Source organism: Phyllobates terribilis, unplaced genomic scaffold (assembly GCF_046119375.1).
Source record: "Phyllobates terribilis strain yellow unplaced genomic scaffold, ASM4611937v1 Scaffold_2__4_contigs__length_985480577, whole genome shotgun sequence".
Taxonomy (NCBI): Eukaryota; Metazoa; Chordata; class Amphibia; order Anura; family Dendrobatidae; genus Phyllobates; species Phyllobates terribilis.
The window spans coordinates 135,196,629-135,218,890 of record NW_027362762.1 but is presented as its reverse complement, the minus strand read 5'-3'; the positions used below and the strand labels follow the sequence as shown (position 1 = coordinate 135,218,890).

The following is a 22,262-nucleotide window of genomic DNA, read 5'->3' as shown; positions in this document are numbered from 1 at the left end:
AAGTGGCCGAGCTTTCTCCCTCTCCCCCTTCATTAAAGCACTTTGCCCCCGTTCTTATACTCTCCTTCCAGTGGCTTCACCTTTTACCGACGCTGCTCCGGTCCCCCAGCGCCAACTTGTGAGTGCAGCTTCTGAGTGGCTGGAACTCAGAACCTACGTCACACGCTCTCAATACAAGTGTGTGAGAGCCAGAACAAAGCCGTCATAGACTTGTATTGAAAAGTGACCTCCGCGCCACTCCATGAAACACTGGAGCTGCCAGCAGGTCAAAAACAGCAGGAAATTGATCAGAGCGGCAGCGAAAACAGATGAAAACGCTGGAACGTGAGTATCAGACAGGGGGCTATGGACTTGGATTTTAAGCACCACTCCAGTGGTGAAATAAAAAATAAATACACACTGGAGTGGTGCTTTAAAGCGATTCCCCTTGGAGGAGAGCAGTGATGCAGTCATGTGCTGACAAGACGCAGAGAAGTCAGGTGAGTCTGGTCCACCATTGACCTCAAGTATGCAAATCACACATATGTAGTCATGTGACGACCCACCCACACAGGGAATACAAAAATAGAATTGTGCGCATCGCACACTGTGTGACTGCAGACTTGTCATTTAAAGCGTAACTGTCATTTTATTTCATAAATCAATACTACATGTGAAAATAGGCGACTTTGTAATATATCTTATCAGAGAGATCTGCTTCTTTCTCTGCCAGAATTGATCCGTCATTATCAAAATTCTCAATTCTGAGGTCAAATCTGTATTCAGTGAAGACACTTTCCCATTACTGAGATAGGAGAAGGCGGCTGCTACTGATGTGATTCTATGTAGATAGCAGGGAGAGGGGCTCCATCTCTAGATAATCCCTCCTCTTTGCTTTGGGGTTGTGTTGCAGCCAATGGCACGAGGAACATTTCATGGGTAGAGGGTAAAATGGATTCAATGAAATTTCAACAAATTCTTGATGCAAACATAACACCATCTGTGAAAAAAGCTGAAGTTGAAAAGCGGATGGCTTCTACAAATGGATAATGATCCTAAACACATGTCAAAATCCACAATAGACAACCTCAAAAGCTGAAGGTTTTACAATGGCCCTCACAGTCCCCTGATCTGATTATCATTGAAAATCTGTGGCTAGACCTCAAAATAGCAGAGCATACAAGACGACCCAGGAACCTCACAGAACTGGAAGAATGGATGAAAATCCCTCAAACAAGAATTGAAAGACTCTTGTCTGGCTACAAAAAGTGTTCACCAGCCGTGGTACTTTCAAAAGGGGGCACTACTAGGTACTAACCATGCAGGGTGCCCAAAGTTTTGCATCGGTCCATTTTGATTGTATGTGTGTATGTATGATACATACATACAGTACAGACCAAAAGTTTGGACACACCTTCTCATTTAAAGATTTTTCTGTATTTCCATGCCTTTGAAAATTGTACATTCACACTGAAGGCATCAAAACTATGAATTAACACATGTGGAATTATATACTTAACAAAAAGTGTGAAACAACTGAAAATATGTCTTATATTCTTGGTTCTTCAAAGTAGCCACCTTTTGCTTTGATGACTGCTTTGCATACTCTTGGCATTCTCTTGATGAGTTTCAAGAGGTAGTCACCGGAAATGGTTTTCACTTCACAGGTGTGCCCTGTCAAGTTTAATAAGTGGGATTTCTTGCCTTATAAATGGGGTTGGGACCATCAGTTGTGTTGTTCAGAAGTCTGGTGGAGACACAGCTGATAGTCCCACTCAATAGACTGTTAGAATTTGTATTATGGCAAGAAAAAAGCAGCTAAGTAAAGAAAAACGAGTAGCCATCGTTACTTTAAGAAATGAAGCTCAGTCAGTCCGAAAAATTGGGCAAACTTTGAAAGTGTCCCCAAGTGCAGTTGCAAAATCCATCAAGTGCTACAAAGAAATTGGCTCACATGAGGACCGCCCCAGGAAAAGAAGACCTCATGTCACCTCTGCTTCTGAGGATAAGTTTATCCAAGTCACCAGCATCAGAAATCGCAGGTTAACAGCAGCTCAGATTAGAGACCAGGTCAATGCCACACAGAGTTCTAGCAGCAGACACATCTCTACAACAACTGTTAAGAGGAGACTTTGTGCAGCCGGTCTTCATGGTAAAATAGCTGCTAGGAAACCACTGCTAAGGACAGGCAACAAGCAGAAGAGACAAGTTTGGGCTAAGAACACAATGAATGGACATTAGACCAGTGGAAATCTGTGCTTTGGTCTGATGAGTCCAAATTTGAGATCTTTGGTTCCAACTACCGTGTCTTTGTGCGACGCAGAAAAGGCGAACGGATGGACTCTACATGCCTGGTTTCTACCGTGAAGCATGGAGGAGGAGGTGTGATGGTGTGGGGGTGCTTTGCTGGTGACACTGTTGGAGATTGATTCAAAATTGAAGGCATACTGAACCAGCACGGCTACCACAGCATCTTGCAGCGGCATGCTATTCCATCCAGTTTGCGTTTAGTTGGACCATCATTTATTTTTCAACAGGACAATGACCCCAAACACACATCCAGGCTGTGTAAAAGCTATTAGACCAAGAAGGAGAGTGATGGGGTGCTACGCCAGATGACCTGGCCTCCACTGTCAGCAGACCTGAACCCAATCGAGATGGTTTGGGGTGAACTGGACCGCAGAGTGAAGGCAAAAGGGCCAACAAGTGCTAAGCATCTCTGGGAACTCCTTCAAGATTGTTGGAAGACCATTTCCGGTGACTCCTCTTGAAGCTCATCAAGAGAATGCCAAGAGTGTGCAAAGCAGTCATCAAAGCAAAAGGTGGCTACTTTGAAGAACCTAGAATATAAGACATATTTTCAGTTGTTTCACACTTTTTTGTTAAGTATATAATTCCACATGTGTTAATCCATACTTTTGATGCCTTCAGTGTGAATGTACAATTTTCATAGTCATGAAAATACAGAAAAATCTTTAAATGAGAAGGTGTGTCCAAACTTTTGGTCTGTACTGTACATACATACATACATACATACAATGTGCATCTCACTAAATTAGAATATCATCAGAAAGTTAATTTATTTCAGTTCTTCAATACAAAAAGTGAAACTCGTATATTATATAGAGTCATTACAAACATAGTGATCTATTTCAAGTGTTTACTTCTGTTAGTGTTGATCATTATAGACGATAGCATCGCAATACTCAGACTGGCCGGCGGCTCACCTGACCACAGCGTGACAGCTGCATAGAAATACATACGGTCATGCTCGGGCCAACGCCCAGTCCGGGTATTGCCTCATCAGTGGTCCTGGAAGGGGTCCAGATACCCACTCCTCAGCAGTGACTGAGAGAACAAATTCCTCCTGACACATTTCCTCACAAATGATTCATGAGGGGAGTAATCAGCACTGTCTTGTCTCTGACAGCACCAGTAGTGAAATGGTAGGCATCTCCATCTCTCATGAATTGTGATTTATAAGGGGGGCATAATCTATAACAAAAATGCAAAGAAACTGCTATCATCTGACAGCGAGATAATGCTGCTGCTTTCTAGGGTTTATCTTACCCCAGTGCTGGATTCATAGCATTTATTTCTCATCCATATCAGCTAGTCTCCATCCACTAGCTCAGGAATGACTGACCATTAGAGCGTTAACCTGCAGATTGGAAAACTGGTGAAAAATGTAAGCTACAAGTCATAGAATGGCCATAAACAGTGTTCTTTGTCATGTGCTCACATGACAGTCCATTCTGAAAAGTCTCAGTTGAAATGATTAGTGTGTTCAATCGGATCTGAGCTGCAGAATGACCACTACACAGTTTAGTGACCTGAGCTGTGCTAGTTGTCATAAACAAGCCATTTAAATATATACTTTACTGGCAATTTATTAAAAATAACCTGTTTCTTAAAGGGAATCTGTCAGCAGGATTTCACCCACCAACTAATATGTGCATGTAGCTCTTTTAAAGACAAGTCCAGCAATACCTTTTATATAGCCAGTATGTTTCTCCAATACTAAGAAATCCGCATTTGAATTGTTCAGAGGACACAGCTTGTAGGTCTTGTTTTGTCACGAGGCTCTCGTCATGCGTGCATGTAGTACGTGGTCTCGGGTTTTGCATAAGTCTGTATGTAAAATGAACACGACACTGAACTAAATAAACAGTTGATAATTTCAGCTTTGTTGAGATCTGACAAACCATCGGTAATGCGGAACATTCATGTGAGCAATGAATCCAGTGTGAATGGGAGCTATTTCTATATTTGTTCTTTTGTTTTCCTATTTTTATCTTTACTACATTGTTATCCTGTGTTTTGTTGCACAGCACTATTTGTGTTTTACCTTGCGATACAAATATTATTTCTTAGCTCTGTTACTATAGCTACAAAAGTTATCGGCATACCCACCCAGTAGTTCTACTTAGGTGTGCTTTGTCTTTTCCAGCTGTCGCTGTGCAGAGCTTTTAGATGCGTCTTCTACAATGCTTCTCTGTATGAATGATAAGCTCTATCAGTGCCAGATAACAAAATCTGCATTTTAAAGAGAACCTCTCAGCACGATTTTGTAATGTAAAGTACAGACATGGCTGTAATGCTGCTGTAATAATAAATAATAATATTTTTATTTATATAGCGCCAACATATTCTGCAGCGTTTTATAATTCAGACAATTTAGAGACATTATCATCTCTGTCCCCATTGGGGCTCACAATCTACATATCACCAAAGACATACTGATATGTAGATTGAGTGTGGGAGGAAAGCAGAGAACCCGGAGGAAACCCACACAAACACTGGGAGAACATGCAAACTCCTTGCAGATGTTGTCCTTGGTGGGATTAGAACCCAGGACCCCAGAGCTGTAAGGCTGCAGTGCTAACCTCTGAGCCACCGTAATACTGATTACATTGATACATTTGGTGAAGAAATCTGTTCTTCTTTAATCACCATTTGAAGTTTTCTGCTAATTAGATTTTGGTGCACAGGGGCTGGACTGTACTGGGGGTCTCCTCATCCCGGTCTTTGATCACGGCCCCTCCGCCTGCCTCTGGTCTGTGAATGACCTGGCTCCTGTGTGAAATCTCAGCAGTGACCTGTCATTCACAGACTGGAGGCAGCGGAGGGGCCGGAGATCACAGACCGGGAGGAGAAGACCCAATGTACAGCCCGGCCCCTGTGCACCAAAATCTAATAAGCTTTAAACTTGAAATGGTGATTAAATGAGAACAACAAAACTGATTTGTTAACCAAAAGTATCAATTTAATCTGTGTAAAGGCGCATTCAGACGCCCGTACAAATCTATCCAAGATCGGACCACAATGCACGGACTGGCCACGGGTCTCCCGACCAGAGGGTGACTGCTTCATAGAAATATATAAAGCTGAAGAAGTATCAGCAAGGTAGATAGTGATTGTGTGACATATTGAAATAGAACTTTTATTTCATAAACCTAAAAGAAGTGGGCTCAACAAATATAAACAAACAAAATACAAGGCTTGGTGACCTCCATGGTCTCCCAAGAACCACACTTATTTATGACCATATAAAACAAGTGGTATAGAACAGTCTCAGTAGTAGTTGTCCTCAAATAAATAATACACTTTACGGCATTATGTAATAAGTGATATGGAACAATCTCACCACGTAGTTGTCCTATTCAGGTGCAGATAACTCCAGGTTAGGTCTGGATGACATGTCAATCAAAAGCCCGATTTGGGTGAAAAAGGAAGGGGGGACATTATAACAATAAACCACACATTTCCCCAAATAATTCCCAAAATCACTGGAATCCAAAGTGCCCCTTCAACCCCGACCCGTTTCGTTATATGCTCATCAGTGAAGATGGGGTAAACAATAATGGCCACAATATGGGGCTGGGGCTCAGAAGATTGAACAGTTGAAAACATCACTGAAATGACAATTCAGATGAACAGTAGTCTTGTTTAACTGCTCATTTGCTTATAAGAAAAATGTGGATTTATTTGGAATAAGACATTGGATGCAGATATCAAGGTACACTCTTGTTCAGCTTCCGATGACCTACATGCCCATATAGACGGCTTAGAAGGGTGGATCCTACTGACAGATTCCCTTTAAAGGAAATCTGTCACCAGAAAATTGCAGTCCAGTCTGCCAGCACCATGTTATCAAGCACGGGGAGCGGAGAAGATTGATATATAGTTTTGTGAGGAAAACGTACAGTGTAATCTATCAATCGCCTCGGCTCCCCCTGCTCTATAACATGGTGCTTGCAGATTGGACTGTGAATTCATGGTGAAAGTTTCCCTTTAATGACTTTCTGTACAACCACATGGAAGTGTTAGGTCTATAGAGAGTCCTGAATGACCAGAATAAATCTCATAGTAAATGTAAGGTTTGCCATGGACTATAACATGGCTGATAATCATCTTAATTCAGGTTATAGAAAATGGTGAGCTCATTGCATTGCCTAGAAGATTGTGCGTGCCAACAGGCTGATAGGATGCCCACCCACTTATGTTCTCTCCTCAATAACATGTTGATGACTCAGCCTGTTTATAATGCACAATTGGTTTACTTGCAATGTGTCACCAAATTCACTTAGCTTAAATATTGGCGCCACAGTCTTTTCAACAATTACTACTTTTGCTTCTGCACCTTGTGCAGTGTTCATGTGTACTCGCTATGTAGAAGCCATCTTGTTAACCACTTACATTTTAGGGCAAACTGTCTAGTTTTTATATCTGAAGAAACCTTATGCAATGTTCCAATTCGCTGACACGTATATCACCTTATATCATGTCCAAGTACAGAAAATAATGCCCTGATAGAAAACTGGGCGACCCTGTTGTTAATCAGTTGGATTAATTAGAATTAATTTTAAGCAGATCAATCATAGTCCTGATGTTAGTGTGAACAAAGCCATGTGAATTGGGTTTACAAAGTGGTGCAGGTACGTAAATACATGGTGTCAGCTTCTCAGAAGTGTTGTAATGGGTCTCAAGATCTGACGGATGTATATCTTGGTTTGTCACATACAGGGAAATTCTTTAATCCAACTGTCTTGGCAGAGGATGTGACAAAGTCACTGGCGAAGTACTGGAGGGGAGATATGAATAGCTGAGGTTGTTAACTTCAGTAATATAAACCTAGGAAAAATTATCCAGCACACTAAGTGCTGAGAGAGGTTAATCAGCCTTGTTTAGTGCTAGGATGATTGAACAGCTGTAGAGTGGGAGGAGTCCAGAGGATAAATACCCAGCTTTCTAGAGCAGTGTGTGTGGGCCTGGAGCTGAAAGCTTTGGAGCTGTATTGTCATGTGAAGGAAAGTTAAACCTTGTGTTTGAACCTGAACGTAGCAAGAAGGACTGTGCCTTATGTTATGTTATGTTATGTTTTGTTTTTCCTGTTCCGTTTTTGTTTTGATAACATTGCACTGGTTTTTGCAGTGCTCTTAATAAGCGAGCGGAAGATTTAAAGAGACCGTGTTCCTGTGTCTACCTCTATCCTTATCCGTGGGGATAGTTTACTGATTGGTGATTCAGGGGACCCTTGGGGACCCATGGTACCCATTCATGTGCTTGCTTGACCTCTGCTCTATTCATTGTCTATTGGACTGCCAAAAATTGCCAAGTGCTGTACTTTGATTTCTACAGCAGTCCCATAGACAATGAATGGAGCGAAGACCACGTATATGCACCTCCACTCCATTCAAGGTGGGGCTCTGCAGAAACCCATTCTCAATCACTGCTGGTCCCAGTGATCAGACCGTTGGCAATCTGCAATTTATCCTAAGGATAATGGATAACTTGCTATTTTAGAACGGCTTTTATATAGCTGCTCTAAATGTAGAGCTTGTCGATCTTTGGCAGTTCACAGAAGAGTGAAGGTTGAGCATGTGCAAGTCGGCTCCATTCAAGACCCGTCTCAGGGTTGCTGGGTATCACTGCTGTCAGACCCCCAGCAATCATTAGGATACTTTCTACAGGGAATAACTAAATATTTAATGCTAGTGATATATATTAGAACTTTTGAATGAATGTTACATTTTTAGTTTAGTGAGACATTTTTCAGTACAAAGTTTTTGTTCAAAATACTGCTGAGTTCAGAAGGATTTTGCAGACTAGAGTGCTCGGACATCAAACTCACTCATTGTAGGTTAAAATTGGCTATGGTCCACGCCTTATCTAACATCAGTGCTCCACCTAAGGGCTCATTTAAACTGGCTGATAATTGGGTAACGAGCATTCATAGAAATGATTGTTCTGAATTATCAGCCAGTCTAAACAGGCCAGCAATTGTCAGCATGTAGCCAATTGGCGGTTGTTTATCGGACCTGGTAGACTGGTGTAAATGGGCCTTAACTGTTTCTCTTGTGGCTGATTGGGGGAGATCCCTGAAACAATGGCACAAATTTACTGGAAACCCTTTTGATAGCGTTCATGTAGAAAAACGTATGGTATATTCACATGATGGATTTTTTGTGTACAAAATATATATTTGGAAGTCTGTGTCAGAAATCCAAAGCTGACACTCCGATCTCTGCTGCCGATTTGGATTTTGGACTGCCACGCGTTCACACACTTGTGGCTACCCAGAGCGGTTTCTGGACCGGAATCTACAAGGAAATCACTTCAATAAGTGACATGTTCCTAAGGATCACAAACCGATCATGGTCTGGGCACGGGTCTCCGGCCCTAGCATGACAGCCTCATAGAAATGTATGAAGCTGTCAGATTCCAGTCAGGAGACCTGCGTCCTGTCTGTATTGAGGTCCGTGAGTGGACTGAGATTCAAGAACGTCTGCATGAGCCCTTATTAAAGCAGTCTTCAAATGCTCAGCAGAAAAATCCGAAACCATGTATACGTAATGCAGAATTCCCATTTAAGTCACCGAAAGCTAGTTTATGGGCAGTTTTACGTCCGATCCTTTTGTTTCCCACATGGATAAACCAGTGCCGGAGGATTCTGACGTCACTGTACACCCCTCTACCCATAGAAGACACAAAACGCTTGGTCATGCTGGCGTTGATAAGTATTGGAGGGGGTCAGGAGAAGGAACTGCTGGTGGAATGAATGTTCAGATGACAGCTATGTAAGATGCATGGGCACCTTTAGTGTAGGTGTACTCTACTAAACACTTGTGTGTTCACCAGGCGACTGCGCACTGTTGACCGTGGGGGGCACTGCGCACTGTTGACCGTGGGGGGCACTGCGCACTGTTGACCGTGGGGGGCACTGCGCACTGTTGACCATGGGGCGCACTATTGACCGTTGGGCGCACTGCGCACTTTTTACCATGTTGTGTATTGGCTATTCACTAATCCAGTTACTTTTGGTGGTTTAGAGACACATTTGTTTTTGTTGATTTTCTTATTGTTGTTCATGTATTTTTTATAAACTTGAGTGTGGAATTCTTTATCTGAGGAAATAACAGGCGCGCGCTGGTGTCCTCTCTCCCGCTGAGAGTGATCTGTTGACAGACTGATTCCAATCTTTTGAGCTGCTCCTGCCACAGACATTAAAGACATTTACTTTCAAGCTGCTGTTCATATGCATCGCTATCTAACCGTCCCTATCTTATCTTCTTTCTGCACGTTTTTCTCAAAGCTTTCTTTATATTTCAATTCAAGGTATTTTTTACAAAGCTGTTATCCAGAGAACGAGAACACCACATGAGAATATCAAATATCCAGAGGGAAAGAAATGCATAATGAAAACTGTGAAATTGTGCCTCCCCTGTACATTTTACCTGGGGATATTGGCTAATGTTACCAGATTACCTGAATAGCAGGTCTGCTTGGTTATTCAACCATACAAAAGTAAAGATTTTACACTGTTTAGGTAGATTTTCACATTTAAAGGGTTTTACATGACACTGATGTTGATGACTTATCCCCAGGATAGATGATCAGCAGCTCATGGGAGCGGCCACTAAACAAAATGACTGAGCGCTGCTCTGTTCACTCTTTATATCCCACCGCTGCTGGAAATGGTAACATCTTATTGGTGGTAGTGGTGCTTGGTGTCAGACCCTCATTGACTAGATCTTGATGTCTTTACCCTTTGGATTGTTGCATAAGGAATAATACTATTTTTTTGCTATTAAATTACATTTGTCTTGCATTTTCACCAGTTTTCCTCTCTACAGGCTCATTCTATAATTTGTAAGTTAATGGATGAAGGCTAGCAGCCGTGATGTCTCCCACACACATGACAACACATTGAGATGAATTGCTGCTCTTCATTCCTTAATTATAGCACACAGACAGAAACAGCTGCCAGGAAGATATTACATAGCGGTCCCGAGCAGTGTAGATGTATATCCATCTCTGGGGTGAGGTAAAAGACTTGTTGGAAAGCTCAGCGCAATCTTTGTGTTTCCCTCTGTCTGTTTCTCATTCTGCTTCCCAGTCCTCCTCACTTGATTTTATTTGAGATTAATCCAACCAAAATGTGCATTATATGTATACAGCAGATCATGTACCTAGGTAGTTTAGTTTACCCCAATTGTGTACCCTGCAATGTTTCCCTGCAATATTGTTAGTGGTATTTCTGCATTTCCTCCTATCCCCCAGGTAACAGTAATATCTTGAATCCTCTTAAGCATCTGCCTCACTTATTAGATGATTGAACGAACATATACAAGACAATTTTTACACACTTTACAGAAAATAATAGAGGCCACCTTGCTTTGATCTCCTCTGGGATCTCCTTGGCATATATTTAATTGCACTCTCTACAGTATATTTGCTGCCTCCATTTTGTATATATTTTACGGAGTTCTTTCATTTTATTTATTTTTGGAAGAATTTCTAGGATCCTATGTAATGGTACAGGATAACAGTATATTTCCAAAACTGTAGAAACATTGATATTTGTCTGGCAGGGCCTTATGGGCTTATGTTCATTGCAGGCTCCTATATTTGCTGCATTGACATTCCTCCAGGCTCTCTCTTCACATTACAAGGCTCCTTTAGATTGTAAAACTAAATACATTCCATGGTTGTTTTTGACATATAATGGGTTAACTGGGTGGCATCAGAGTAATCTCTGACCCCAGCCATTGCAGCAGTATGTCCGCTGTTAAAACAACACAATCAGCTTGTGCCGTTCCAGCTTTGAATTTCTGCTGCACTTTATGTACATGCTCAGTAATGAAGCAGTGCTGTGGAGTCGGAGTTGGAGGTTTGGCTTACCTACTCCACAGTCCCGCTAAAAACCCCTTCCAGGTCTGCTGGAGGTTAGAACATTGAGAGATATTGAAAGGTGCCAGCTGGTCAGGTCCTGGAAGGGAGATGTTTGTCACCAAGGTGGTTAATCTTGGTGATGTGAAGCCCAGAAAAGCAGGCTTCACCTCTGATAGTGCTGAAAGGGTTTTTAATAGGCCTGGATTTTCGGAACGTTCAGAAGAGCTGGGTGGGGGTGGCTGTTCCAATATTTCTACTTCCAAACTTTGAATGGACTATTTAATACAGCTCCGCTGCCTCAAAGTGTCTCTGCGGAGAGCTGGAATGAGGTGTGCTGGCGAGTCTTGGTCAGTCTCTAACATACTCTGTGAAAAGCAGTTCATTTTCCCTGGATTGGTGAGCCAATATTGCTGTGTGGATTGTTTTTCTTTATTTCCCACTTTATGCCGGAGAAAGGCTGTCTGTTTTGTTTTACCTGAAAAGTTTTATAACCTTCCTGTTTTTCACATGGGACCTTGCTGGCTGTACGAATGATACCTGCTGCCAAAAAGTGAAATCCCTACAATATGTTGAAAGAATAAAATCTTTACTTTTATTTGAGGAAATCCATATTTTGCTTTTGCGTTTGTAATCCTCAGATGCCAAATTACAAATGAAACACGACGGGTTGCTGTGCGCTGCTCTGGCACTCTGTTCTGCATTTTTTTTATTGTGATAAGTTTTCGGATTGTCATCAGAATTCATACATATAAAATCTGCTTTCAGAATTTTTCCATTCGTATGAAATTAGTCTGGTGATGGCGCATTGAAGCTGACAGGTTCAAAAATAAATGGAAAGTCAAACGGTAGATATTACATGTCACTATGAACAGAAAGCCATCGGTAGGAGCATAAAACACTCACTGTACATCAGTGTTGGTCATAAATCATATTGCTGGATGGCTTCAGCTGCTGATGGCCGGAGTTTGTACCAACAACTTATGACTACAGTCAGTTTCTGTCAGATGCTGAGGGTTAGGGGCACTATACACAATAGATACAGTGACTGTTGACTGGGAGCCACCTCTTCAGAAACGGGAGCGCTCCTGTGTTTTCTACAAGAGCCTCTAGCAGCCTCATTTGGCAGTGGATTATCTCTTATAGAACAAAAGGATCAGAGGTTAAGATGAGCGTATCACTTGAACCATGGACTGCAGTTGGGCGAAGTCAGTGTTTTCTGGCCGTGGACAGGAGCTGCACAAATTTCCTAACCCTTTTTGAACCCAGGGTCCGCTTATGAGCTGAGGAAATTAACGCATATCCAGTCCCCATGGCCTGAGAGCACTACCTGGACCGTGGACTGCGGTTGCACTATGCGATCAGCTCATCTCTGATCTCCAGTCCAAAATCTGGCATGCCGGTTCTTTACTTCCTTTGACATAATCTGTACACATTAGCACATGATTTTTGAGCATGTGAATATCGGAGGTGTTTAGATGATATTAATCAGTGTATATGGGGGTCTTTACGGGTGGTATACACTTACTGATTTATGGCATCAAACCTCTGCCGATCTGCTTCATGTTTGCTGATTGGCTGTCATCTGTTTAGACAGCAAGATTGCACTAACCTTGCTCACTGAATGATCAGTGATAGATCGTAATATGCGCATACACTGTCATTGTTCTCAGCAGCACATGTTCTGCTTAACGAAGATAATATTCTACCAAGAAAGAATGTTTTTTTTTAAGCCAGCTTTCAAATCATTTCACCCCACGACCAAACATTGTGGTCACCTTCAGATGATTTGTTGCCTGTTTACACTGGCCAATAATTGAGAAATGAGCGTTCCTAGGAATGCTCTTTAGAATTATCGGCAAATGTAAATGTACTCTTAGAATAAGCACTTTTATAAACTCTGTTTAAATGTATAATGTCAGGGAGATATTATTAAGAAAGTATGAACGATTTCTCCCAAACCCCTCTTCACCCCTCCTTTACCCACCATTTGTCACAACAGAAAAGCTGACAGTCCACCATCTGCCTCTCTGCAAATTATCACCTACAGCAGAAGTGACGTGTAAAGCTATAACCTTATTAAAATACGAGGGTCTTTCTCCCTGGCAGATGAGAATTAAACACAGACCTGCGAAATAGACACATCCAGCAGAGGGGCAGAGATTGAAGGAAAGAGGAAATAGCTGGTTTTAGGATGTCCGGAGCCGATACGAAATATGGAATAACTAAAGTTCCATACGTCCGATAATAATGGGACCTATATTTTTAGTGGCAGGGTCAGCCAAGGAGCAATAATCTTATTTTTCCATAGCCATAAGCCATAAGCCCCTCCGGGGGGGCAGTGGTGCAAAAGTAACAAAATAGCATATCGCAACCACGCCATGTGTGGTCTCTAAATGAAGGTAAAATCATAATAGAAAATATGGTATCGCTTTTGGGCTTCTGGGATCAACCAATGATAAGTTATCCCAAAAAAACAGATATCCTAAATAAAATGTGCAGGCTAGAGTCCAGCCCCGTAATCTCAGCACAGGGGGTGTGTGGGCAGATCTTAGGCATCAAAGAGTCCATGGAGGATAGATGAGCACTCATTGCCAGGGAGTATAGATACTATAAGCAACGGATCGCGTTCTATAACTGTAAAATCAAATTGGGGAGCCCCTCCGCCAGCTTTACTGATTCGTCTCTGTGAACGCTATAGTAAGTTTCTTCTGTAATCCTGTTTATTTTATGTAACTGTCTATTCTGTAGTGTAAATGTCCATTTGTAAAGTCTTTGTATATTTTTCCTAAACACTGCTTCCCTTTTGGATTAAATACAAAATGTAATAGTTCTGTTTCTTTTGCTCTGTAATCGTTCTCTCCCCCGAAGCCATATAGAGGCATAGAATAATATTAATTGGGCTATCGTGAAGCTGGCAGTAACCGTACGGGGCGTGTACACATATTCCACGCGTTGGAATCCGGAGGTGTGCGCCATACGCTTTCTGCTCGCTTGCCGATAACTAAGTATTGAGTATTCGGGATTGTGTGCTTGCGAATCCCTGCTCAATCCTGTGAATAATTGACAGAGTGACGGCAGCGGTGAGATATCACGTGAGCTCCCCGGTGTAGTCTCTGTGGAACCCTGATATATAGCAATATGGGTATGTGTATAAATAACATTTACTGAACAGAACACATCTATTGTAGATGTTAATACCATGCTGACTTCAGGGACTGCTGTGCTAGCTTACATGGGGTATGTTTTAACACAATGCATACTTCCTCCGATAGAGCCAGATCAGACATGATATATTTCCTGGTATTGATCCTTCCTATAGTGTTAAGCCCTTCATACACATTATGTAGCTTTTGGACAACAGCTATCCCTCCCTAGTTGCACATACTTAGGAACTCTTGGGCGTGTGCGCCTGTGTTCTCTGAGTAAAACATTGTTTAAAAACAGGCAGGGAAATGTTTTACCTCAAAGAAAGAATCTGCTGTGATCCCGTGCTGTAATGTCTGTATACTCTTTTGCTTCCTCCCCTGCCCAGGAGCTGTGGTATGATCAGACCATGCTCCTGTACGGTCAGACACAGCCATTACACAGTACACAGCAGGGGCACATTTATAAGATTATCTCAGCACAGGAACATTTTATTTAATCACATCCCAATGTGAAAGTTATTATTATTACAAGATATATTGATTAAAATGAACTTTCGTTCGTGGGAAAACCCCTTTAAGGATATTTTCTTTGGCACATATTAGGCTAGTAAAGTCTATTGGCACGTTTTGGCGCTCACGTTCTGAAGTGCTGCCAGCATATATACGGTGAGTGCACATTGAATATGTATAGTTTTCCATTACTAATGAGCATGAAAAGTTCTAAAGTTTCTGCTCTGTAACTTGTAATGTGTGTTTTGTAATGTTTGCAGTATCCTGCCTTCATGGAGTATCTCCAGAATACTAGCGACGGGCACATCTCTTCTGTGCTTGCCAGCTGTCATATTTCTGGAGTGGGCGATTTATCAAGCCATGTCCCATGTGGATTTCACATCATTATATGAAAAGAAAAAAATCTAGCAGGAGGAATTAAAGCTTGGCACAGACAGACAGTGTCTGACAAGTCTCAGTGCGGCTATTCAGCTGTTTTATACATTCAGATCTATTTTAATATCTACCAGAAAGTGTCTTCATAAACATTTTATACAAGTTTTATTCTGTCAGGACAGATAGACCTGAGACCAGCTGATAGACTGACATTGCTACGGGTCAAATGCCACCGGCCGGTCTAGGAACTCTGCTGGCTTGGTATATACAGTATGCCCCTAACCACAAGGGTCCGTCATTCTCTCCAGCGCTCTGTAGCCTCTGACAGGTAAGCCGTAGCTCTGCCCGGGGCTCAGCTAAGTGCGGACAATGGCTTACATCCCGAGTACCATAATGGCGATATTTACTATGACTGGCAACATTCACAGATGTGGGTAACGCTGATGTCTCTATTGCCTTTTCTGACCTTCCTTGTCTGCCTTGTCATCGTATGAAGTGCAATGCCAGATATGTGTTTGGACAGATAATCCTTACACTGTGGGCATGTCAGCGTGAATTATATTGAGGGGGAGCAGAAATCCTCTGCAGTGTCAGGCATGATTGTTTTTAGTCGGAGTAAAATTTATAGTAAACACTCAGAGGCATCTACCAGTGATCTAAAGTATTACAGGGCTTTTAAACAATTGGGCTAATGCTGGGATTAGACCCAGGCTTGGACTGGCCCACAGGAGAACAGGAGAATCCTCTGGTGGGCCACCACACTCCTATATGAGCAGTACTTGGCACTATGTACTTGAATCACTATCTACAGACAAAGGCAGCATCTTATTCATGTAACAATCTACCCAGGTCATTGTTATATACATTTGTGATTGAGGATAATGTCACATTTGCATGTGGCTGGAAAGTGGGGCCCTGGAGTTGGTTACTGGTGGGCCCTTGGCACCCCAGTCCGACACTGCTTAAACTGTCTAATCATAATTTTATGCACACAGAACGATTGTTAATACGATTGTTCTGTTCACATAGAATATTGTTTTGCTGGCAGCTCATCGACACCTGTTAACACGGGGTGAAGTGCTGCCGCTAACTATCATTTTTGATCCTTCTTAAAGATAACCACAAACAATCAATGAGCAGTTTTGTGTTTGTCGGATGTTTGCTGGCTGGTTTAGATGAGCTGATGGCCAGGAACAAGTGTTCCTACAAATGCTTGATCCCTGATCACTGGCTTGTGTAAATTGGCCCTATGGGTCCTTTAACACATACAGATATTGAACCAATTTCTGTTTAATCAAACCAAATTGTGTAAAACTGGCCATAAACATTAGATGGCCGTCAGGTGATCATTCGACCGATGGCCATCTCAAACGACTGTCACACTTGCAGGAGCACCCATCCGGCCTAGCACTCCAGTGTCTTCTATGAGAAAGCTGCTGGATGACATGTCGGTCAGCGAATTATCTCAGGGAGAACAATGCAATCAGCAGTCCAAAATCAGATACGTGCTGCGGATCCCTCTCCTGACCATCGATCTGCCGGTGCCCACATACAGATTAAACGTGGCCCAAACCTGTCACTATCAATGGGTTCTGCTGAAATTTCAATGCCGACGTAACCTCTGAGGCCATTTATAATATATGGTCTTGTAAGGGTAAAGGTGTTTTCCATTCTCATAAAACCTCTGTGCCTAATTGAGTTAGTTTTAAAGAAAAAAAAATATTTAGTCACCCTCCCCTGATTCAGTGCTCAGTCTTCGCTGCCATTATCTACAGTGCTGATATATTTTCGTTGGAACGGCAGACAATCAGTGAGCTCAGCGGCTCCACCAGAGAAGATGGCACGAGCCACCGAGCTACCGTATTGGCTGCATTGCTGTCTGTGATGTCAGGATGCAGACAACATACATCGGGATCAGCAGCACAGACTCCGCACTGGACCAGGGCATGGTGAGTAAAGAATATCTGAAACCAGAAAACCCTATTAACAATAAATAAATAAAAAAAAAATGGTAATAGATAAGGTGAAATTCACCTTTTACATATTTGGTCCTCGATACAGATGTCACGAGTGAAGTTCTATGAGACGATTTTCTATATTTTGGTAGAACAGCTGTAAATGTTGTGCTTATAGTTTTTAACACTTTGTGATGCTCTACGCAGATCCAAGTATAAAATCTTTTGCTTAAGAGACCTGCTCGGCTTCTCCGTGACTGGCATAGGGTACGATCTGTGCCAACTCTCCTCTCAGCACCCTGGACAGCACACAATCCATGGCTTATGCAGGATCTCTCCTGACTGGCATCTCCGCATTGTGGCCAAGTGACTTTCTAACTCCTCATTCAATTGTTTCAGATGAAATCGCTCAATCATCTGCCTTTGTTGGGAAATTTGAATATAATTTTGAGATAATAAGACAATTATTTTACTGGAATATACTGGTGCTAATAGACAATGGCACAGATCACTTCAAACACTTTGGAAACTGGCTTATCGTACACATGAGGACTAAAGGAACACTAAAGCCTTCAGCTTATAGGTGAAAAACTTTCACAAATACAGTACAACACTATGAAAATAATAGGCATCTTATTTTGTAATATACGTAAATAATTGATCAAGAAGCTGTACAAATACATTGCATTACTTTTCCCTATACTTATTCTAAGTTCAATATACAGTGTTTTCCCAATAATAAGACAGGGTCTTACAATATTTTTTGCTTTGAAAGATGGGTTAGGGCTTATTTTCAGTGGATGTCTTATTTATTTTTTTATCCATGAGCAACAATCAACGTTTATTCTTGAACGGAAAAAATGAACATTTATTCAAATATAATCATGTCATTACTCACACAGTGCACATACACGCATGTGGATAGATAATAGATAGATATAGATATGTATGTATACACACACATACAAACTGCAAATACAGTGCCTTGTGAAAGTATTTGGCCCACTTGAACTTTTCTACCTTTTGCCACATTTCTGGCTTCAAACATAAAGATATAAAATTCTAATTTTTGGGGGGAAGAATCAACAACAAGTGGGATACAATCGTGAAGTGGAACGAAATTTATTGAATATTTTAAACTTTTTTAAAAAATTAAAAACTGAAAAGTGGCAAAAGGTAGAAAAGTTCAAGGGGGCCAAATACTTTCACAATGCAGTGTACATACACTGCACACCAGCCTGTCTCCTCTTGAGTTCCTCTAGACCCCCCCGCAGTTAACATCTTGGTTGGCATCATGGTCACATGGCTGTGATGTCACCAAAGGTCCTTAAGCAATCTTAAAGCGCACCTGTCAGCAGGATTGTGCTTAGTAAACCACATACACTGTCAGATGGGCGCCGTTACACTGAGTATAATGATACCTTTGTTGATGAAATCTGTCCAGTGGTTCTTTTATAATCTTTATTTTCAGTTCTGCCATAATGATCTGCTCGTGCATCGGGGAGGCCTTTGGGGAGGGGCTGTAATTGGTGCTCTCATTATGTATGCCTATCTCTGGCCTCTGTCAGGTCACTGTGCTTTCAGTGACCTGCCTACTATTTTAAATACTGCCTGTGTAATTTGTGTGCCAAAGTGAAATTTACATTCCCCAAAATGGCTGCCTGGCCCTCCCATGCGTGCGCAGTAGCATCTTTCGGTTGCCGAATCTTGAAATTGTACCCAAGGATGAGCCAGACTTGTGCAAGTCCACAATTCTCTTCCTGATATCTTGGCTAATCTCTGTAGAGACTTTCCCATGATGCTACACAAAGAAGCAGTGTGTTTCAGGTGTGCATTAAAATGCATCAACATGTGTGTCTCAGAAGCTTCCAAACACATGACTTCATCATATGGGCAGTTCAGAATTGTTTAAAGGCATAGTAATCTTAGTGTGTGTAAACTTTTGACTTTGCAGTAAGTAATTAAAATGCCTTAAAACATTTTCTCTCTCATTATTCTGGCATTTGGCAAATATTAAAAATGATGGTAATCCTAACTGACCTAAAACAGGAAAGGTTTATTCTGATTTCATGTAAGATATTGAGAAAAACCTGCAGATGTGTCTATTTATATAGTGTATGTAAACTTCTGGTTTCAACTGTGTAACATGCGCGCCCCTTGGAGGTCTTTACATCTCATCCCTCCCAGTGTGTGCCGGTCTCTTATGTCTAGCTGGTAGGTCCCGGGCTTCCGGCGTCCATGCAGGGTAGTCGGTGAGCACAGTATCCCTGCTTAGCCCACCCCGGCCCTTTACGATTAGCTGCTACTGGAGAGTTCCTGTTGCCATGGGATCGTTCCTATGGCTTCCTGGAGTTCGATGCCGGAAGCCAGGGAAAGCCGTGACTTTTATCTTGGAATCGGTACTAAATATAAAATGTGGCATTATAAGGGGGCATTTGGATGCTTGAGTTCTCTTCAATCCTAACCTTCTGCCGGCTGACGTTGGCTAATCCAGAAACAGATGCTGCCGCAGCTATTTGTTGATTTAGTTTCCATGGAAACCTGATACATTCGTCTACAGTAGGAAGCTCCCTGCACATTGGTTGATTTGATAGGAAGCGAGTCTTGAGGTAGGTATTGATGACTGCACTGATAATTGGTCATACCTTTTAACATTCAGCTTCTTCATGCATTTACCCATGGACTGTGAGATAAGGGGCCACAAAAATCCGATGCTATCTGAAATCAGTTAGGTCGCCCTGTTCAGCAGAAACGGGCCCGATGACCTAGACGTCAGCGCTGCTTATCTCCCTCTATAGTGAATGAAACAGATTGGACTCTCCAGCCTCCCTGCAGCCCTTGTCAGCGTGCGAACGCCTCTCTTGAATGAGCAACATCAAAGGATGCGAGCAACAGTAAGTGGAAGTGTTGAGGGTTTTTCCTCCTTTTCTTCTCTATTCTTTCCACCTTTTCCAGATGCTTTGTTAGACGGCGCGTATCCCTGCAACACTACAAGGCTATGTCAGCTAATGTGCAACACAAAGGAACACAGAGGAAGGCTTTCTGAGCGATCCCAAGACTCCGTCCTCGACAGAGCATGTGTTTTGCGTTTTTTTTTTCAGAGTGTTTCTTGGGTGGGATTCATTTAGCCATTGTGTCTGTGTGCTGCACGCAGAGCGCTCAGTGGGGGTCTGACAAATGACAAAGTGATGTGCCATAATGAATCACCCGAAGAGGATGAGCAGGCCACTCCGGCTGGGGAAGGGTTAAAGGGTAGTCTGTGTTCAGTTTTCTTTTTTTTAAAAAAAAATGAGACTTTTATATAGTCGCTACTAATATTCAGCTCTTGGGAAGTTCTTTGCATCCTTAAGCAGGCATTGTTACTAGAGGTTTTGGAAAACTTTGATGGTTTTACTCGGTCCTTACATTACCACTTGGGTTATGAATTTGCCTTGTTTTATTACTCAAACTTGTAAATGAAACTTCATGTCACGTGGCGAAGATGCTAATTTTGAGGTTCAGTTAATAATGGCTTCCCAGTTCAGTGACCTATGAAGCACAGGCTTCCTTAGGACTTCCCTTGTGGGTTGTTCTTTTTGGGGGGATTGATTATTTTTAGTGCATGTTAACAGTGTAGATTGCAATCTATTGTCTCCTGTTATCATCCATTTCAAATTAGGAAGAAGCTGACTTTAGTTCACTTCAATGAGTTCAACGACGGAAGTTCAGAAAAATTCTCACCCTAAGGCTACGTTCACACAGCAGTATGTTACATCAGTATTTGTTAGTCAAAATCAGGAGTGGGACATTCAGAGGAAAAGTATAATAGAAACACGTCACCACTTCTGTATTTTTCACCCTCTCCTAGTTTTCGCTTACAAATACTGATGTAAAATACTGAACGTGTGAACGTGGCCTAAAGAGCACTACTTAAAGGGGTTAGAATAGGCCAAAAATATCATATTGATAGGGTCCGACTCTACCCAGCTGTTCGTAGGTGCCACTGCATATGTGCAAGTACTACAGCATCTTCAGTGGTTATATCTGCTCGCAATCTGTACTTGCCTGTGCCGTATTTTTAGGCCATTTCCCACGTGCGGGGGAAGAGGACAGTCTTTACGCTGCTTTTTTTTTTTTTTCTTAAGGTGTTTGCACGCAACTACTGTCCAGATAATTGCATTTATTTATGTATTTGCCCCTTCTTTTATGCACTTTTGGTGCAGATTTGTTGCAGCATTTTTATTTTTTTTTTAGAGTGGCTTTGTTTTCTAAAATCAGAAGCTTGAGATAACTTTTTTTTTTTTTTTTACATATATCTTTTTGAGGCTCCAGGGGGGGGGAAACAAAAATACTGCGCAATTCAGCAGAGTCTGAAAAAGCATGGTGGACATGAGTTCTCTTGAAATCACATCCACTTTGTACTGTTAAACGCAGCAGACTTCTGCACACAAAAAAAGGAGTAGAAAAAAAATGCAGCGTATACGCAGTGTGGAAACATGGCCCTATTTTATGGCGGCAGTGCAAGGTATCACTGGAGGATCCCATTCACTTGAAAAAAGTTCCTGGAGACGTGTATGTGAAAATGTGGGAATGATGATCTCTTGTTTTGTAGGATTTTTATTGCAGTTTGGCCCTAAGTTTTGAGTGTTTACCAGACACATGTAGGAAAGTTGTGTTGGTACATGTGTGTTGGCTATGTCATATGTACTTAGTAGAAATGCATACTTTCACTTGCTGCTTCTTATTTAACCTTTTTACACTCTTTGAACACTTTTATTCCGGGAACCATTATTATAAAGTTTTCCTTCCCCATCATTGTGTTACAGAAAGGCAAAGGTGACCGTCCCATCCATCAGCACATAATGACCCTTATGCTGAATGGGTGGGATTTTCCTATGCTACCTGTGGACATGTTTATTTTGCTTTTTTTTCTTCAATGAAATACCCTGTGTACATGGTGATTCCTAGTTTTGCATTTACCAGATCCCGCTGGGTATAATGCGGCGTTTAGTCATTGTTGCCGTTATTTCCTTTCATTGTTGTGAAGGGGCAGAAAGGATCGTTTTTTCCTGGGAGTAGAAACCACACAAAATGCCTGATTTGTGCTTGATGATTAAACATTTCCTCTTAAAGGAGAATCTCA

General features: G+C 41.9%; 1 protein-coding gene across 7 annotated transcripts in view; it reads left to right on the top strand.

Moving 5' to 3' along the window:
• Positions 1 to 22,262, top strand: part of FNDC3A (fibronectin type III domain containing 3A) — a 313,016-nt gene that overhangs the window by 89,278 nt on the left and 201,476 nt on the right. Inside the window, exon 1 of one of the 7 annotated variants that reach the window (XM_073662770.1) lies at positions 19,727 to 19,749. The exons of 5 other annotated variants lie outside the window; for them this stretch is intronic. Coding sequence is in view for 1 of the 2 variants with exons in the window: in XM_073662754.1 (XP_073518855.1) it covers positions 19,942 to 20,034 (93 nt within the window). In the remaining variant the exon portion in view is untranslated. Of the gene's footprint in view, positions 1 to 19,726; positions 19,750 to 19,814; positions 20,035 to 22,262 lie in introns of those variants that run through there. One more of the 7 variants, XM_073662754.1, reaches the window with a different exon arrangement.